At 37.4% G+C, this 18851-nt stretch overlaps 1 protein-coding gene across 1 annotated transcript in view; it reads left to right on the top strand.

The window, feature by feature from the left end:
• The window catches only part of PTPRQ (protein tyrosine phosphatase receptor type Q), a 137943-nt gene that overhangs the window by 61424 nt on the left and 57668 nt on the right, over positions 1-18851 (top strand). Inside the window, exons 35-42 of the mRNA XM_075428396.1 lie at positions 1626-1786; positions 3328-3473; positions 10445-10610; positions 11086-11376; positions 11661-11936; positions 12725-12876; positions 14420-14561; positions 16816-17085. Coding sequence (XP_075284511.1) covers positions 1626-1786; positions 3328-3473; positions 10445-10610; positions 11086-11376; positions 11661-11936; positions 12725-12876; positions 14420-14561; positions 16816-17085 — 1604 coding nt within the window. The remainder of the gene's footprint in view (positions 1-1625; positions 1787-3327; positions 3474-10444; positions 10611-11085; positions 11377-11660; positions 11937-12724; positions 12877-14419; positions 14562-16815; positions 17086-18851) is intronic.

Raw genomic sequence — 18851 nt, 5'->3', positions numbered from 1 at the left:
ACCTCTTTTGTCTGGGTTTCTGAAAGAGCTCATTCAAAACTTCATATTATTGTTCATTAAAATTCCTTATCTTATCTTGTTCTGTTAGGTACTTTCTTTCTCATTGTCTGTGAAGACTGCACTCATTTTGATCAGTGTTTTCTTCTTGTTTTGATTGCAACCTCAGTTTCTAAACAGAAAATCAGCTTTTCTTGAAACACCCCAAGCCTTTGTTCTTCTTCTTAACTATGCCTGACTGTGGAAATGTTTTTTAGCAGATAAGATGTTGTAAGAATGCAATTACTCAGAGTAGAAGTGTTTGCAGCACTAAGCTGTGGATTTTCTTCTTAAATTATAACCAGCTACATTTTTCGATACTAAGAATATATCGGGCAAAGATCCAAGAAAAGATGTCTTGTCTTTGTATAGTCTTTGGTAACTGCATCTGCAAACTTTTGTATCTCTACTGACTATTCAAAATGTCAGAAGTTTGGGAAAAATGTAAATGTTAACTTTCTCTGTTACCAAGATCATTTCCCATGGCAAGAGACATTCCACTCAAAAAAATGAAAGGAATAAGGAGAGTTTAGGGTGTTTATTCTCATGCATTTTCTCATTTCATTTGTTTGTTAATGTAACTTTATTTCATCAGTATCAGATGGTAAACTTTGCTAATGGGACATTCATTTATCAAAGGATGAAAATCAGCCCATCTAATAGTTTTGAGTCATCCTTTTTTTTCAGAATTAGAACTCATTGTCTGCTCTGTGAAGAGCTCCACAGTGACTTCTTGAGCCAGATATTTGGTTTTACTTGAAAAATTATCGTCCCTGTATGAAATCCCATTAAAGGCACAAGGTACCCACTCATACAGAAATCTTTGCAGGAATGGAACGTTAGCTAGCTTTTTTCCCTGCTATTTTTTTTAATAAAAGATTAAGTTAATTTAAAGAGGACTAGCAGACTTTTTGAATTCAAGTTAGTTATTTCTGTATCTTATTTTACTTTCTGATAATCATTTCATACCTATGCTAATACCAGCATTTTATTAATGTTACATCTTACAGTCTTTCTAGGCGGGTTTTGACCTGACTAGAGTTCCGTTCTGATCCCCTGCTACATTCCACCAGAATTAACTCAGCACCAGCTAATTCCTGTTCCATATCATCTTCTATTATTCCATTTATAACTTCAGCCTCCTGACCAATTTCACAGAGTCACAGTAGGGCATGCTCCCTGCTATAATCTTTTTATATTTCGCTATTCCTGTCCAGGGAGACAGTTTAGTTATGCCCTACTGTGTCCTTCCCAAGGGTACCACATAAGCATTTGACAGCAGTTACTAGATGGACATGCTCCTCCTTGATATTCCATATAATCATTGTCTTTGCTGATGTAATTTACAAATATATTTTGGTGAGGTTTTGGTGGGTTTTTAAGAGCAAAATTAATAGCCCTGATGTGATGCAACAGTACAAAAGTGAGCTTTTCAACATAAAAGACAAAAGTTATCGCAGTCTTCTTTTAAAGCCTAAAATAGTTGTATTTACTGCAATACTGCATTTTTCAGTTTTATATCATCTGCCACAGTTGTATGCATGCAGAAATGGTGTGTATATATAATTAATAAAATATTTTTTCTTTAGGAATAAAATGTCAAAAAGGAGTATTAATGTAACAGAAACATCATTGCAGTTCACAGACCTGGAAAATAACTATGAGTATAGTGCTTACCTAACCGCAAGTACAAGATTTGGAGATGGCAACATGAAAAGCGATTCTATAACATTCAGAACTGCTGAAGGAGGTAAACTTATATATAGTACAAATCTTTAATTTCATTGAGCCTTAAATTTCTATCAGCCTTTTTTAATTTAATAAAGCTACTGAAGTAGAAGTGGCATTTGACTGGTCAAGAAGAGACATTCTGTCTGTCTGTGTGTGTGTCTCTCTCTGTGTGTACACATATCTATGGCTATTAAATAAAATGATGATGGATATTTCTGTTAATTTACTGAGCAAAACTTTGCATTCCCCTTCAAGACAGGTAAAATTAAAAGAATTTTATATTTTGAAATAAATTGTTTTTATAATATTTTTAATAGCTCTGCTTTATCTTACTGTGACACAACTTCTGGTAAGGAAAATACTCTTTAGATTCTCTGTCACAAGTCTGAAATGATTTTAATTAGAAAATGAAATCTGTAAGTGTACACCAATTTGTTTATTCTATTTTAATGATCTTATGCTTCCAACATGGTAGATGACTTTTATAAATGATCATACTATATACTGTGCTTTGAAAGTCATTCAGTTTAATTATTGTTTCTGGTTTTCCCATCAATTACATTGCTACGATCTGTTCCAAAATGGACAGTATACAGGCATATTTCAGAATCACCCTGCATAGATAAACTGACTTCCCAACTCACAATCATGTGCAGGATTACCATCTATCAAAAGACTGTCTAAATCATCAGGTTGTAGGTATTCCCAGTCTTTGCTCTTGAAGCTGTTATGGAAAGATGAACTGACTTTTTAGGGCAGGATTTTTAGGAATTGATTCTGGAGTTCCAATTAATATTTTAGTATTTTATACAAACTAGAGCAGCATAAAGCCAAAGAGATAAGATAACTTACAGTGTTAGGTACTCTACTGCATGTTGTATAGAGCACTTTCTTGGATGACAAGAAATATGGATTTACATTCTCTTAAGCTGATTTAAGGAGCTGAATTTGAGTCTCCTACATCACTGTGCTACTGAGAAGGACCATAAGCTGCTATTCTTTACATGATAGGAGGAGAGGCTAATTGAAGAAGGCTTACAAAGTCTCCTGCATGTTGAATAGGCTGAGAGAAGAGGAAAAAGCAGAAATGATCATACTGTCCAAGCTTAAGTATCTGATTTACCTATGCGAGTTGGGAGCCTAAATTCTGTTTATAATCAGCAAGAGAGAACAAGTCTTTGAATTTAGGTTTTCTGAAACAAATCCTTTTATTTTCCTATTAATTATATGTGGAGTATAGAGGCCTAAATCAGTCAACTTCTATGTCTGCAAATTAGACTTTCCATGTGCCCCAAGCTGTAAGTACAGGAAAAATTCTATAAGAAAAGAGTATCTGTTTACAGCTATAGCTAAATAAAAATGTGTCTGAAAAAAAATAGTGTTTAAAAATTTATTTACATCTACTATTTTATTTCATCATTTCCAGAAGCAGTTTTTATACCATAATCAAAAATACATTTAATTTGACATAGGAGGTTCTCAAATCAATAGTGGGTGTTTCATGGGCACTAAAAAATACAAAATCTTGAGTTAGGTGTGCTAAAACTTACATTTTTCCAGCACCAAGTGATCCACCGAAAGATGTTGTGTACAGAAACCTTACTTCCACATCAGTAATGTTATTCTGGTCTCCTCCTCAAAAGCCTAATGGAAATATACTGTACTACTCAGTTTATTTCAAGAATAATTCAGGAATATTCATACAGGTAAGCTTATTTTTATATTCTTCTTTTGTAGAATTCAATAAAGTGTTCTAATAATTCATTAGATATGAAATCAATGTTATAGTTACCAATATATTGTTTTTTCATATTTCATTTATCACAAGGCAGTTTTTTGACATAAAGACAGGAACACTTCTTGTAATCATTTGTGTTGTATTGTGCATCTCATTGGACATTCATATCATTAAGCATCAAAGCAAGCAGGTTCTGTGTAATAGTCCCTGTTGCAAAGTTTGTAGGTACATGTACATACAGACACATGTAATACATACATATGCACAACACATATAGACAGATAGACACAAGACCCATTACATTCATTGCACATCCTTGAGACTGTTTATTTTAGTCTAATCTGTCAATTTGAATAAATTTCTGTAACAGTTCTGGTTTTGCTTTTTAATGCATGTTTTGTACAGTACTGAAAATAAGAAGATAATGTCAAAGTAGTGAACACATTAGTATTTTGTTTTTTTGTTACTCTCAAAAGGAAATTACTGTATAGTAAATTGAAACAAATATATTGAGATTTCTATGTGAAAACATAAAAGACAAATAAAATGTTATTTGTAAGTTTTTGGTGATCCACACATTTCCATGTAGATTTTCTTTGTTGCTACTTTCATCCTTAGTTATGCACCAGTCATTAATTGTATGTGTAGTTTTTCTGTTCTCCTTTCTAAGAATATATTATGATACAGAAATATAAGAAGAAGAAATAAGCTTCCTTTACAGGTCTTTGATCACAAGCTTTACTCATGTGGAAGAAAAGAAAGAAATATAAATTCATGAAGAAATTAATGCATGGGAAATTACCTCTACTGCATAACTTTATGCTCAAGATATGTCTAGTGTGAGGTACGCATGTGTTTGAGGATAGCTGTAAAAAAATATTCACAAATTTTACAAATACCTGTGACTGAATAATTGCTGATATACTTCAGTGTGTACACTTCTCTGACTTCTGTGAAGCTGTGTGGTTGCCAGTCTCTGTCTGCATAGTTTCAGATGCAAGCAGGACCGTGCCATGAATTCACATTCTGATGAGATTAAAATCAGGGCTACAGTTCAGAGCTTCAGACTCTGCTTGCACACACTGCTATACCAACAGCATTTTTCTTAGCCTACCAAATCCCTGGAGAAACCTTTACACCAGTGCATTATCTGAGCTAGCCCATCCTATGGAGAGTGTCTACATTTATCTGATTCTTGGACAACTCAAGCAATTTTAGTGGAGGACTATGAACTTGGGCTATTCCTGCCTTTAGGAAGGTGGAACTCTGAGGTGAATGAGTCAGGTGAAACCGATACACTGAGAGCTAAAATGCCTCTGGATGTTCCCAGGACTCTGGAAATGAAGGAGCAAGATAGGGAAGATGGAGCATTGGCCCAGCAAGGTGAGGGTCCAGTTTCGTTACCCCATGATGTAGTTGGGCAAGGAAAGGGTGGTGGCAAGGGTGAAAGTTACTGCTGCTTTGGTATGTGATATGATGGGTGGAAGAAAAGCGCTAACAGTGTCTCCATTTCTAGGTGTGGAAACTACCATTTTCGCCCTTTCAGCTTTGATTTTTAACCCATCCCTCTGCCATGAGAAGACAGGTTTCAGCTGCTGTTCCATCTCTCTCTTACTGGCCATGGGAGATCACCATTAATCTCTCAAATCGATCCACTCCTAATCTGTCTGCTCCCCTTAACTCCCCCTGCCATCACATGCCTCTCCACTATTTGGCATCGCGACTACTGTATCTCCATTGCACTCCTGTTCTGCACCTTGGCATTCCTCTGCGTGCAAGACAGAATTCAAACAGGAGAAACAAACAACTCTCCCCTGATAATTTCTGTCAGATATTTTATGTTATTCTTTTTACAACAGAGAAATGCATGTGTGAAATCCAGCCTGATATGTACATCTGTATATATTATTTATAAAACATATACAGACAGTTGTAATCTGTATGAGTGTATGGACACATACAGCTTACAACTGTCTAACTTAGGAGTATAACCATGTAGTTCCAGCGCCTGTTGGTAAGTTTTGTACTGCACACATTCAGAAAGAAATAATCCTTGGCTGGAATATTCTGCATCTAGGTTACCATTGTGCTCCTGTTTATCTGAACTGTATTTTCAACTTGAGAAATGATACAGGAGAATTAAAAAAGTAGATGACCTTTTCACATTTCTAGTAACCCCACCTTCTCAGACATGCTGCTGTAGGAAGCCATCCTCTGCCAGTCTTTCATCTACTGATCTGTCAGGATATAATAACAGAGATCCAAATCTTAAAGCATGTATTCTAGATTCCTGAAAAACCATGCCAGCTGAAGAATGTCAAGCAAATTAACATCTTCCAACGCTGTCATAATCACAGAATCACAGAATGGTAGGGGTTGGAAGGGACCTCTGTGGGTCATCTAGTCCAACCCCCCTGTCGAAGCAGGGTCTCCTATAGGAGGCTGCATAGAAACTTGTCCAGGCGGGTCTTGAATATCTCCAGAGAAGGAGACTCCACAACCTCCCTGGGCAGCCTGTTCCAGTGCTTCGTCACCCTCAGAGGGAAGAAGTTCTTCCTCGTGTTCAGACGGGACGGAACTTCCTGTGTTTCAGTTTGTGCCCATTGCCCCTTGTCCTGTCGCTGAGCACCACTGAAAATATAAAAGTCATACTAAAACTAGTGCTGTCTCAAGTTGTCAATTCTGCTCACATGTTCTCAAATTCCTTAGGCATATTAAAATCTAATTAATATAAAGCACTGTTTATGAATATGTTAAAAACAGGCAATCAGTAGCTGCAGAGTGAAGCATTTTGTTTAGGGAAAAAAACAAAAGACCTGAGATAAGAAGGCAGTTTACTCCTTGACATGATGCAGAAACTTGCAGGAAAAATAGTTTTCCTTTAAAAAAAAAAAAAGTAGTTGCATACCTTCATAGGGTAGAAAAATAATATATAGTTTCTTGCTTTACAGATCTACATGAAAAATCACACTGCGGCTGTCCAGACAGAAGGCCTGGGATGCTCAGACCTAGGATTCAGAACCAGAACAGCTGGAAAAATTTAGTGATGGAGATTAGAATTGAGGATTTTGGTAGATGAGTGGGCTGTTTCTATGGGATGCTGAGAGGCTGTAAAAGAAAAAGTGTTGGAGAGTGAGGAATGGCTGGTAGCCAAAAAGAAGAAACCATCACTTGCACTAGACTAGGTTCAAGTTCAGCTTTATATTTCATCTTCTGTTGCCATAGGTCAAGGAAAATGCTGACTTTTGGTTTATGTTCAGTACTGTGCCCCAGTGCAGTAAAGATATGGCACCTATTCTGATGAAGGGCATTTCCTACGCAGATGACATGGCACTGTACCTCACTTCTCTGTGATCCTGCTGGATTCCTACAGATCAAGCTTTCACTGTTTGCAATAGCAGCTTTGCAAGTTTTACTCACTGGTTCCTTGCATGATGCTTGAAGCCACGATACTGTGCACATTCTCAGTCTTACCGAGGAAAGAAGTCAAATAATCTATGGAAGTAATTGCATAATTGCTAAACACTGATCTGGAAGAGAGATCATTGACTTGAATAAACTCTTTTATTCAATCTCTCTATACTTGTGCTTTGATTAGCAAGAAAGCAGGAAAGGTGCTAACTACAAATATAAATTTATCCTTGGAGAAATTTCTTCAGCGTAGGAATTTCAGTACAGATGACAACTGTCCTGCTCAGCCAAACCAGACAGGGGAAGCAGGAGCTAAGCAGAGAAAAAAAGCCCACCGCCCTACTAGAGACTGAACATTAGACCCCCAATCATCCAACGCTTGTACTTCAAGCCAAGCTTAGTGAACACGGCTGGATACAGTTTAGAGTGAAATTTGGCTTGGTCTGTCCTTGGGATGCAGACAAGGGATGCAAGCAATGTGCTATATTAACTCAGCAATCAAACATTTTCTTTCACCTGTATGACCAAAATAGGGATAAAAGGGTAATTTCCTTAAAATACACTGCAAGTTTTTTTAAAAAAGATGGGCTCAGAAGGGTACAGCACACAAAAAGCAAATATTTTCACTTAGGTTGGTACTGGAACAGTATGCATTAAGCTCCTTGAGGGATGTCTTGGATTAACCCTCAGTGTCATCAGTCTCATTTGATTGCCAGAGTCAAGTATGTGATACTCTAACTCAAAACAACAGTGCAATACAATGAGCCTAAGGAAGGAAACAGAACGGGGGAAAAAGGTTAACAGTGAAGAACAGCAGCACTGTGTTGTCTGTATACGACGAATTACAGCTTTATGCCACTGGAAATTTCTGATGCTTCCTGGGATGAAGAAGATACTACTTTCTGCTGACACTGTCGTGGCCTGCGTGTATTGCTTACACTTAGCTGCTTTTAATAATCTGATACTTTGCTATGTCAAAACTTCTTTCATGTATGGATGAAGAATGGGACAGAAGGAAGAATTTCTTCAGCTGTAGCCAAAGATCCTAAGCTGTTTGCTTTCATCTGCAGCCACAGTTAATTCTAAAACTTCCTATAATGTTCTATCCCCAGGGTACAATTAGTGCAAGTTTCATTTTTTCTCAGTTTGTACCCACACAGTTCTTCCTGCTCACACTTAATCTTAATTATGGGATCATTCTTTTCTAATATTTTCTCATATCAGACATTTGAGGTAGTCCCCAGTCCTTGGGCTCCTCAGAGTAAACAGTTGGGCTCCTCTTGAAACAGTTTTTGTTAAATCACCAAAAAGCTTGTTGTTATAGCGTTCATGTTGATTCACTGAGACCTTAAGTGCCAGACAGCTGACTGAATTGTAAAAGTAAGCTTTTTAAACTGAGTTGGATTTTCAGCTCTTCATACTAATAAACTCCCTTTAAATCTAGAATCAAAACTTGGTGTGGTACCTTTGACTTTTTTACCTTGAAAACTCATAGAATTATTTAAAATCCTTTTTTTGATCTTATTGTTAGATACTATTATTTTAAATCAAGATTATTATTAATTACAATTTCTAATAATAATAACAATAATAATAATAATAATTCCGTCTGCCTTTAGAAGAAAGTCATGTGTTAAGGTGGAATTTCTTAGTATTTTAACTGGTGTTGACTTGACTTAATCTTTCAGACAAACCTAACAGGGTGCTTTAAGTCTGTTAATAGGAGTGGATATAGAAATGTATACTGCCAATTTGTGCAGCTTCTGTTCTGCATTCAAAAAAAAGGCTTACATTTTCACTGCCAAACAAACTGTTTACTTATTTATGTTACGTGAGCCCTAGTGGCTGTAGGCAAAACTATGTCTTCAGATATTAGTATAAAAATCTCAGGAAAATGAATGAGACTGTCACCTGTTGTTTTCTGCAGAAACAGAATAATCTTGCCTGTACAAAAAAATGGGTGAAGTGTTATGTTAGATATGTAAATTGATATGTGTTAGTGACAGAGATCTAGATTGCATACTGAACTATCAATTTGCACAGTGTTGACTCAACTGATTGGTAGAGTGTATCACAGTGGCTTCTTCAGTAGGAACTTTCCTCAAGAGAAATATAACCTGTTTTGTAGTGTGGAGTTTTAGTATGCCTGTGTTTATGTGTGTTATTTCTTGATCTAAATACGCAAACATTACAGCCGCCTTCCTCCTGTTTTAGTAAGTCTTCTATCACAGCCTCTATTTTTTAGGAAAGCATTTAGTTTAAAGCCAGCTTTGACTTTAAGGAGCTGGAGGGTGGGAATAGTATGTAATACCGAAAATTGTGGACAGGCCAAATAACTGGGATGTGTACTAGGCAATTCATGAGAGGGTTGAGCAAAACCCAGCTCACCATGAAAATGCTGCTATGTAGAAAAATTAGGATTTCTTTAGTCCTGAGGAGTGCTGCCCGTGCCATCTGCTTAATGGGGCAATGTGGCTGCTGGAGTGGAGTGATACTGACTCTTCATAGAATTAGGAGTGAAGCTTTGACTTCCTACCCAATGCTGGAGCTGAATACGCTCATAGGGTACATGATCTTGCAACAGTTTTCAAATCATGGACCAAACTGCTTTGGATCATCTAAGTCAGGTTCATGTGAAGCAGTGGGTGATTTGACACATTCAGTTGCGTGGTATAGCTGACTTTACATGAATAATCTGATTTTTTTTTTTCTTCTGAGTTTCCAAAATGGTTCATTCCAAACAGAAGTTGCCTTCTCAGAGGGGCTGATCTAGAGCACTAACCTGCTGCAACAGTCACCATTTTAGTGGAATTTTTTATGATGTAGTTCAAAAGAAAGTGGGACTTGGTTCTGGTGCAATTGTTTTGTTAGCAAGTAACCACAAGGAAAAGAAATTCTGTCAGTTCCTTCAGTTTAAGACAGTCCACTGGGTATAGATGTTTGCATTAGAAATAATGGCTTGTTTTTAATGCAAAGGACAACTAACAAAAGGAACAGTTTATCAAGTGTTGCGGTGAGATCTCTGCTACTGGAAGTTTTAAATTCAAAATCAGGCAATTTTCTGTAATATCTGTTCTCATAAAAACAGAAAAAAGTGAGAGAAATCCTTTCATTTCCTTCGTGCAGATCAGGCAAGGGAATCATGTGTGATCATGTAATATATGAACAATTAGCAGATAATATTTTTTTGTCATTTTCTTGATGTAATATGGATAAACACATTGCAATATTACAGATTTAATGTGTTTTAAAAAAGATGGACTGCCATTCAACAGCTACAAACAACAGGAGGAGTCAATTAGGTACGCTGCAAAACACAAGGAGTAACAATAGACATCAAACAATAAATTGCTTGAGTATTTCAGTAAAAATCAGGACTTCTTAGGAGTCAAAGTGTAGGTTTGTGTCTCCTGAACACTATGGTGCATGATATCTGGTGGTGGTGGTGCTGGCTAAATGGGAAACTAGAAAGAGAAATCAATGAATAAATAACATTTTCAATGACAGCACTTTTTTTTTTTTCTTTAGAATTTCACGAGTTATGGTAATGACAGCGATGTCAGTATGTCCCACTCTGCAGTTCTGGATAACTTGGCAAAATACAGCCATTATAGTCTGTGGTTAACTGCAAGCACAGCTTTTGGAGATGGAAACAAAACCAGTGAAATAATAAATGTGTATACAGATCAGGATAGTAAGTTAATAACTTTATTAATGCTCACTGCACATCAGTGCTTCCATTATTAAATAGTCTCTAACTTCAAAATTATTTTACTGTTAGGATGGCAAAGTTAAAAAAAATCCAGTAAGTACTGTTTTCAACACTGCAGTATTTTTCTTTGCAAGGAAGACATTTTGATCTGAGTCTTTGCTTTGTAATGCTAAGAATGTAGTTCTCAAGCTTGAATATGGATACGAGCGATAAAAATATTGTCTTAAACCATGATTATGACTCTTTTGTTAAACAAATTTAACATAGATGATTATTCATATATGCCCTCAAAACTGCAATTTTGATAGTGAAGCATAAATGATTTTTAAAAGTTGTACAAAGTATTACAAATGAGATTTACAGACTAATCATACTTTGGGCATTTATTTATGTTTTAGTTTTGGATGCTTTATTACTGTAATTTGTGCATTTATTTTTTGCTTATTATCTCTCATAGTCCCAGATGGTTCTGTTGAAAATCTGGTCTATCAAAACATTTCTTCATCTTCTGTAAATGTAAGCTGGCTTCCACCGTCCCAGCCAAATGGCTTAGTCTTCTTTCATGTTTCTCTAAGTTCATTGCAACTGGGAACCAGTAAGATATTGTGTTTCCTCACTTACAACACAAGCATCATTTTTGACAACCTGGAGAAATATACTGATTACGTTCTGAAAATCATACCAGCCACTGATAAAGGATCTTCTGAACTGCATGCTCAAAGTCTGCATATAAGAACTGATGAAGATGGTAAGATAAGTATATTTTATTCATTCCTAAGGAAATGTAGAAAAAAAAACCAAATAGCTTTCTAAATGCAAATAAGATTATTGTGTTTATTTTTCTCATGTTACTTAAAGCTTTTTTGTTACACAATGACATAAACAACTGCTACACATTTCTGTGTTGAGACCATGAAATAGAATTTTCCACTTAGACGACAACTTTAACTGATAGCTAAAAGATATTTTTCATTGTAATTCACATTTTTCTGAGGTTATCATTGTTTTTCTCTTTCTTATTTTTTCATGTAGTCCCAGAATCAGCACCTATAATCAAAACATTTTCAAATCTTTCAACTACCTCCGTTATGCTTGCATGGGACCCTCCTGTTAAGCCAAATGGTATTATAATAAGTTATGATTTAAATTTATTTGGGCCAGAAGGGAATAACTCGTTCCCCACCGCCAATAATTTTGTCATCTTGGAAGACCTTCTGCCATTTACATTATACAGTATTTATGCAGCTGCAAGAACGATAAAAGGACCTGGTCCATCTGTTGTGCTTCAGTTCTACACAGATGAGTCAGGTGAGCAAATTCAGTTGCAAACAGCTTGGAATTTGGGCCCTGTGCTACTGCATCCATCTTAGAGCTGAACATCAGAGCTGGAGAGAGTTGAGTGTCATTTTCTATTGGTCTATGCATGAAGAGCTTTCAGAAGAAGGAAGCACTGTAAGGGAAGTCTTTTCTGAGTTCTCCTTCTCCCGCCACAGTGTGCAAGAGGAGGTCACATTCTGCATAAGATTACAAAAATAACTCCAAGGAGAAATGTCTTTTGCCTTTGGAATGTGTCACAGTTTGCCAAGTGTCAGTGATTTTAAAACAAGCAACAGTACCTTTCCCTTCATCTCCTCATGTAACTGAAAAATAATAAAACATGGAAATATTTCTGACACATTCTTACAGGTCTCCTTTACATGGACTTCCTCTCACCTGCATGGTAAATGATGTATCTTGTAAATATATATCAAGTTGTGCTCAGTATAAGATGTCGGAAGCGAAGTATATCGCGTTCCAACAATATATGTAATATGACTTCTGTTAAATGCCTTATTTCTGACAATGGGGACGTTTAAGTGATGAATAGATTTCTTAGATCCCTGAGAAGATCCGTTGCTGACTAAACATGTATTCCTTATTAATTGAATTTGCCTCATGCCAAAAAGAAAAAAAATATTTAAATAGCAATGAAGCAGTTTTGATGAGTTCAGATACAAATCATAACAAGCATACATATGTTCTCCTGCTTTTCCAAACTGTTTGGTTTTGCCTGGATTATTTGTTATGTGGAACTCAAGAGCATTTCTCTTTTGCAGTTCCCTTAGCTCCACCCCAGAACTTGACCATTACCAACTACACTGCAGATACTGTGTGGCTAAAATGGGATCCAAGTCCCCAGCCAAATGGTGTTATTATGAGATACAATTTTAAGATTTATCAAAACAACACTGGAAAACTATTTTATCAGGTATGCTTACAAATAACAGTGTTTAATTTTTTAAAATATTTTTTTCATGCTTTAGGAACAAAGTATTTGACAAATATCTTAAGGGTCTGTTATGTGCCTAGGATTATGAAGCTCCCTCTAAATTGCTGTTTAAGACAGTTTATTTTCCCTTCCAACATGCCTTCAATTTAATTTTTAAAATTAGAAAAAAAATGGTGAGATCTTAATTTGCTTTGAGCTTCTAATCTTTCATTAATTATAAGTTTTGTTAATCTTTAGTTCATATTTTGGTGTAAGTTTGATGCTAGAAAATGACAGAAGTGACTTGGTTTGTGGCTGCTTTTATTTACCTATTCAAGATTCAGAAGAAAAGAAAGAAGGAACCAAAGGCTTGCATTTTTTTATTTTTACAGAATAGGAATAACTGAATAAATTTTAACCTAAGTAGATGTGATAAAATTATATATAGAAATTGATCAGGGCATTTACATCTGCTTTAATCTGGTTGCTTGGATAGCATCAAGAAATGTACCAGAAACTGTCAGGGCAGCAAGCTGAGGCCAGGATTGCATCTCAGGGTTAGAAACTGTTCAGTGAGTTCTGTTCACCCGAGACACTTGTAAAAACTGCAGGGAAACGGCATTCCTGCAGTGAGCCATGAGTTGAAGACATGCAGTGTAAGGTGTGGGACTGTGAGGAGCTTTATTACTCCAACTCCCCCAGCAGTACAGTCCTTATTGCAGACTTAGCATGCAAGGAGAGTGCTTGCGCTGTTGTTAAGCATGTGCGTTGCAGAATTCAGTCCCCATGAGGTGGCCTGCTGTGCCATCCCTTATCCAGTTTGCCGTTACTCCCCATTGTGGAGCGAAGTGCAGGCATGACCCCGGTTTCTTTAGTGATCCTTGGAAGAGGGGGAGCACATGCACATATGGAAGAGGATCCACGTTTTTTACAGCCAGCTGCCTTTGGAAACACATTCTTTGGGTGCTCATGGAGAGCACCAAAGATTATTCCCCACTGTCCATCTGAGGCAGACTCAAACTCAATTAGACTCGATATTTGGGCAAAATTTGCCTTGCATGCTCTGTGAAAAACAGCGACCAGTAACTGAACTGTATTTTTTAGCTTTTTTTGAAGCTCTTCATAAATCTGTGTGTCTCTCTCAGATAAAGTAAAAGAAATGAGAAGCTATGACCCATGACATGTGTAGTAAGGAAGTAGAAGGTGAGAGGGAGTTGATGTGGCAGTGTGGAGGTAACAAGAGTTTACAGTATTGGTAAAAAAGGCATAAGTGGAGTTAATCTCTTCTAACAACGCTATGGTAATTATGTCATCCTTCAGCATATCTTCCTCACAAGCCACAGTGAAAGAGGGAGAAAAGAAAGGATTTATTTGACCCTGCATAATTTTTGTTGAGCTCAGGGAGTACTTTCACTGAAAGGCACTCAGAGTAGAAGAGGCAAGACTATGGCTCTAAATCTTCTGTTCATTTCAGTGGGTTCAAGGTGAGGCCCACAATGTTTACACAGATTAATTGCATGCTAATAATTTTGCCTTCCTTAAGAACATTTCAGGTTCAAACCATGAGGCAAACCTTGTTGGATTAGAACCATTCAGCCCCTATTTTATCAGTGTCTCTGCATTTACCAAGCTTGGGAATGGCAACCAGTTCAGTAACGCTGTCCAGTTTACAACGATGGAATCAGGTTAGACATGACTTTTTCTAAGATGTAATTCTGTTTATGTGTATTTTCCTTGCATGGCTGAACAATAGTCTTCCTTTTCTCTCCAAAGAAAAAGTAACATAACACTATCTCATTGTCTTCTGCCTGTGTAACACCAATTCGCATTCCTGTTGTACCGGATAGACGGGGTTTGAAGTTTGATGTCGGAAGTGTAGAATTAGAAATGTCCTCATCTGAAATGAGAGGCTTATATGGCTACTATAAACCTTTTAATAGCATCACAGATAAAGGGAGGAAAATTAGATAGATATCAGTCTTTGCAGATCAAAGCGATAATTCAGATCCCTGTGAAAGTAACTGAAACTTTAGCAGTATCAAAAGCAGCTGGACAAAAGACTGGCAAATGAACTGGAAATTGTATTAAACAAATACAAATTTTTAACATTTTTTATGATTTATTTTAGGAAGGGAATCAAGCCACTAATTAAATATCCTAATTTGTTAGATCTTATTTTTCCTGACAACTGGCGACGACTGCGCCGTATAGCTGGCTTAATTAATTAATTATCTGCAATTTTGTCTTGTGCCTTCTACATGTCTTCTGAAGTTGCAGGTTGTTTCAAAATGAAAAATTGTATCACATGAACGTGGATATTCAACATAGACAAACCCGCTCAGGAGCTCTGCGGGTTTGTGAAACTGGCCTTTGTGCAAAACCATAGCTCCTTTGCCAGGTCGGAGCAATCCCCAGGCTCACATGCTTGATAAGGTCTGTCAGTGCCAGGGGAGCAGCATGTGGTAGGGGGCTGTGTCTGAACACCAGGTTCCTTTCTGTTGTCAGCAAAGGGAGCAAACGAGGTATCAAAAGATCCCATATGATGACTGCGGTTTTTCAAGATCACACTTCCAGTGAAATATTCTTTCCAGAGGTGATAAAAGAGGGGTTCTGGGAAAAATTATGCTGTTTATTGTACCCAGCAGTTACAACACCGTGAGAAATCTGGACCATCACTGAACTGGTTCAGGTTGACTGTTGGATCCCTGCAGCTGGAGGTTGTCCTGCCCAAGAGCCATGATCATCCATCAGTTGTCTCATTTCATCACTGACATTCCATACTCATGGTACTTTTTTCAGAAGTGCTGCAGCGACACTGCCCACAGGACCATGCTCTAGTCCTTTTACAGCTTTTTCTCAGATTTTATGCTTAGCTGGTTGCAGCATTGTTGCCTTTCCCTCCAACACAGATTTTGCGCAATTGCTGGATCAGTTCCTCATGAAGTTCATCTAAGAATTCTGTCTCTAGTCTTTATTAAAAGTGCTGGTTAATCTTCTTTCTTCTGCAGATGCTGCTTAAAAAAAAAAAAAAGGAGTTTTCTTTGAACTCTGAAAAGAAAATTAATCATTTTAAGGGGGTTCATTTACCTCTGTGCAGTGATAGTAAACATATTTCCTTCTGTTGCTGGTACCTCACTGACAGTATTTTCTCTATTTTATGCATTCCTGGACATGTTTCAATAGAGGAAGCAGGCTGGGGCACCCCCCACTATGTATGCATTTTCTCTTAGTTGGTGCAGCCAGCACTTTAGCCCTTTCTGAGATACGTTAATTCATTGTTCTATTTAATCAATTGTTCGCAGATAATTGCTCTATTTTCAGCATGAGTGCAATATTTCATACCTTTTATTACATTTTTATGAGCATTTTAAAACATTTCTCCTGCTGGAACCAGCAAGGGGTTGGGAAACAGTAGGGTGATAGTGTTGATATGACAGCTCTGAAACCTGCCCAGTGACTTCTGTGCAGGTCGTGCCTCTGCTGAAAGGACAGAGAGGTATGATACGGTGCCCAAAAGAAACAAAGCTGACAGATAAATACAGAACTTCCGCTGTTGATACTGTTGTGGAATATGCATATGAGTTTCACACTACTGTGTATGTTTTACTAGACTTTGATTAAAAAAACATAGGGAAAAATACAAGCAGATGTGACGATAAAATTGCAGCACACAACTGGGAAAAAGCCAGATAGATGGCCTCTTCTCTTTCAAGTACTATGGTCAGTCATGTTCATAATACTTGGAAGTGAACCTTCTAATGAGGACAAAGATGTATTTTGTTCTCTCAGTGTGCTTCTTTTACAGTATCAGTTTTTCTGCCAAAGGAATGTTTGACCCTCGCTGTGAACATTGGGTCTACTTTTCTGAATATATAGTTCTGTGATTACCATTTTAATTGTGTGGGAATGTTAATCTTTGGTGCATGTGTATCTTTTAAGTACCAGATGCTGTCCAGAATGTTCATTGTATTGCAATGAGTTGGCAATCGATCCTAGTGCAGTGGGACCCTCCTGCTTCATCCAACGGTGTAATTACTCATTACATCATAACAGTTGAAGGAAATTCTACAAATTATTCATCCTATGATACGCTGCATACCTTTAGAAATCTGCTTTCCAATATTACTTATCAGTTTGAAATAAAAGCTGCCACATCTGCTGGTGATGGTGAAGAACAGATATGCAATGCCAGTACGCTTCCAGAAGAAGGTAACAAATTATTGAAGTTAATTATTTTGTTTAATTTAAGTGATGACTATGAAACAAGCAGGCTTGAAATACCTGCTTTAGTGCAGGCAGCTAAATCCTGCGTTGTGGGAAGCAAAATTTTCATCGTTTTGTTTCTGCCAGGGGCCAGTGCTATGTCTTCATTGATTGACAATAAAGCTGTTCACAATTTATGCAATTAAGAAGCATTGAACTTCTTCAAGCAGACTTTGTCGTAACTCTTGATGAATAGGGCTTTTTAAAAAGAAAGAAAATTGTGACCTAAATCCATAGAAGAATGTAGGCAGTTTTTTTGGCATTGGAGTAGAAAACAATCACCCAAAGTCTGTCTCACTTTTTCCACGTGCACTTCCCGCTTCACCCAGTCCTGACTGTGCTTTCATTTGACACCTGAAACTTCCTTATGCACTCAGAGATGAAATTCTGTGCAAAATACAGCATTGCTTCTGTGTAAATAGCTATCTTCCTAGCTTCTAAACTGAAAGTGGAGAGGATCCCAACTCCCAGTCCAGGAAGCAAGTGCCTGTTTCAGTTGCCTTCCCCAGTTAAGGATGATTTCTACTCTGGTGATTATTTCTTCTGTTTTTTTCTTCTTCAATGATAGTTTAATATAAAAATCAAAAATAACTTTCAGCGAGCAGGATCCAGAACAAGACTTCAGCTTCATACTGAATTACAGGAGCAATTAGGGCATTTAGTTTCTTTTTTTTTGTTTTCTTTTCAGTGACATCAATTCACGCAGTGGAGCTGAGGAGCTCTCTAATTCAGAACAGCTGGATCATTAGGAAACATGGGTGGGGAGGGGGGTACGACTGTATCCCCTGATGCTAGAAACCAAATCTAGCTTTTATAATACTTTAGTTACAAAGTTATTGAATAACTTAAAAGATGAGTTGTGGCACTCATTCTCATATATATCTCAACTGATAGAGTAAGTTTTACTCAATTCTGTCAAATAATAGATACAAGAGTCTGAGTCAGTAATAAGGTTTGGATGACAAGTGGAGGAGGGCAACTTTGTTACGCAGGCTTGAATCAGACGTCTAAACTTGGAGGAAATCAGACTTACCCTGATGCTTAGTCTTCCTGTCGGTAGCCTCCTGACCAGCATGGACCTCTTTAGGTTCAACCTTTGGATCTTTCCTATTCACAGATCTTTAGTGCCCCACTCTGAGCTTTGATTTCCACACTTCTTAAAGTTAGACTTGCATGTCTGAATTAATCTAGACCACATCTGTATCGTCAGCTGAACTACTACTGCTTTGATTCCAGATCAAATGGCTGAATTCCAAATGAGGGACAAGCAAAGCAGCCCCTTGCTGGTGTAATGTGGCCAACATTGTGAAAATAGCCAGGGTTGTACTTTGATGACTGTCCCTCCTTGTAATGTGGTCTATCCCACTAATGCCTGGCCGCATCCCCTGTTTGAACAATGAGGTGGCAAATTCATACCTGTTTCTGTTAAAAATATCCTCTCTGATTTGGCTTCCTGATCAATAACAGCCCGCCTACAAATTCTGGCATTTTTTGATCCCTGTTGGTCCCCTCCAGTCCAGGTCCTTGGCAATTTAAGACTTCTGCCTGGGTCATTCACCCTCTTGTTTGCTCAGAAACTTCTGCCCATCGTCAGGGTTCAAAATACACTTCTGAAGGAAGCATTGTTTAAACATTAGAGATGAGGATACTCGTATCTTACAGCATTGGCTGGAAATACTGCAGTGAAAAAACCTGCTATGCTGAATGTGGAT

This window comes from Opisthocomus hoazin, chromosome 8, assembly GCF_030867145.1.
Source record: "Opisthocomus hoazin isolate bOpiHoa1 chromosome 8, bOpiHoa1.hap1, whole genome shotgun sequence".
Taxonomy (NCBI): Eukaryota; Metazoa; Chordata; class Aves; order Opisthocomiformes; family Opisthocomidae; genus Opisthocomus; species Opisthocomus hoazin.
Note: the sequence above shows the minus strand (reverse complement) of the source record. Positions and strands in the feature narration are given on the sequence as shown.